This window comes from Numida meleagris, unplaced genomic scaffold (genome assembly GCF_002078875.1).
Source record: "Numida meleagris isolate 19003 breed g44 Domestic line unplaced genomic scaffold, NumMel1.0 unplaced_Scaffold566, whole genome shotgun sequence".
In the NCBI taxonomy this organism is placed as follows: domain Eukaryota; kingdom Metazoa; phylum Chordata; class Aves; order Galliformes; family Numididae; genus Numida; species Numida meleagris.
Genome location: NW_018364782.1, coordinates 1 through 556, shown reverse-complemented (window position 1 = coordinate 556; position 556 = coordinate 1). Strand labels below are relative to the sequence as shown.

The window sequence follows — 556 nt, the reverse complement described above, 5'->3', positions numbered from 1 at the left end:
TGCCCATGGAGCCATCCAGGTTGGAAAGGTCCTCCAAGACCCCCACCATGCCCATAGAACCATCCAGGTTGGAAAGGTTCTCCAAGACCCCCAAGTCCAACCCCCTTCCATCCCCACCGTGCCCATGGAGCCATCCAGGTTGGAAAGGTCCTCCAAGACCCCCACCATGCCCAACCCCAACCCATCCCCACCATGCCCACGGAACCATCCAGGTTGGAAAGGTCCTCCAAGAACCCCAAGTCCAACCCCAACCCATCGCCTCCGTGCCCACAGAACCATCCAGGTTGGGAAGGTCCTCCAAGACCCCCAAGTCCAACCCCCCCCCATCACCACCGTGCCCCCCGGCGGCGTCGCTCAGCGTCCCTCTTTTTTTTTTCCCTCGGCACGCCGCCGGTGCCGCGGCGCTCAGCCATGTCCAAGTCGGCGGTGAAGATCTCGTCGGACCTGCTGTCCAACCCGCTGTGCGAGCAGGACGCCGCGTTCCTGGACATGGTCACCGCCTTCGACACCGCCATGAAGAGGATGGATTCCTTCAACCAGGAGAAGGCGAGTACGG

The 556-nt window shown here is 62.4% G+C and overlaps 1 protein-coding gene across 1 annotated transcript in view; it reads left to right on the top strand.

Moving 5' to 3' along the window:
- The window catches only part of BIN3 (bridging integrator 3), a gene marked incomplete at its 3' end in the record, with an annotated part of 5,076 nt that extends 4,526 nt beyond the window's left edge, over positions 1-550 (top strand). Inside the window, exon 2 of the mRNA XM_021383810.1 lies at positions 410-550. Within this exon, the coding sequence (XP_021239485.1) occupies positions 410-550 (141 nt within the window). The remainder of the gene's footprint in view (positions 1-409) is intronic.
- Positions 551-556: the final 6 nt, after the last annotated feature.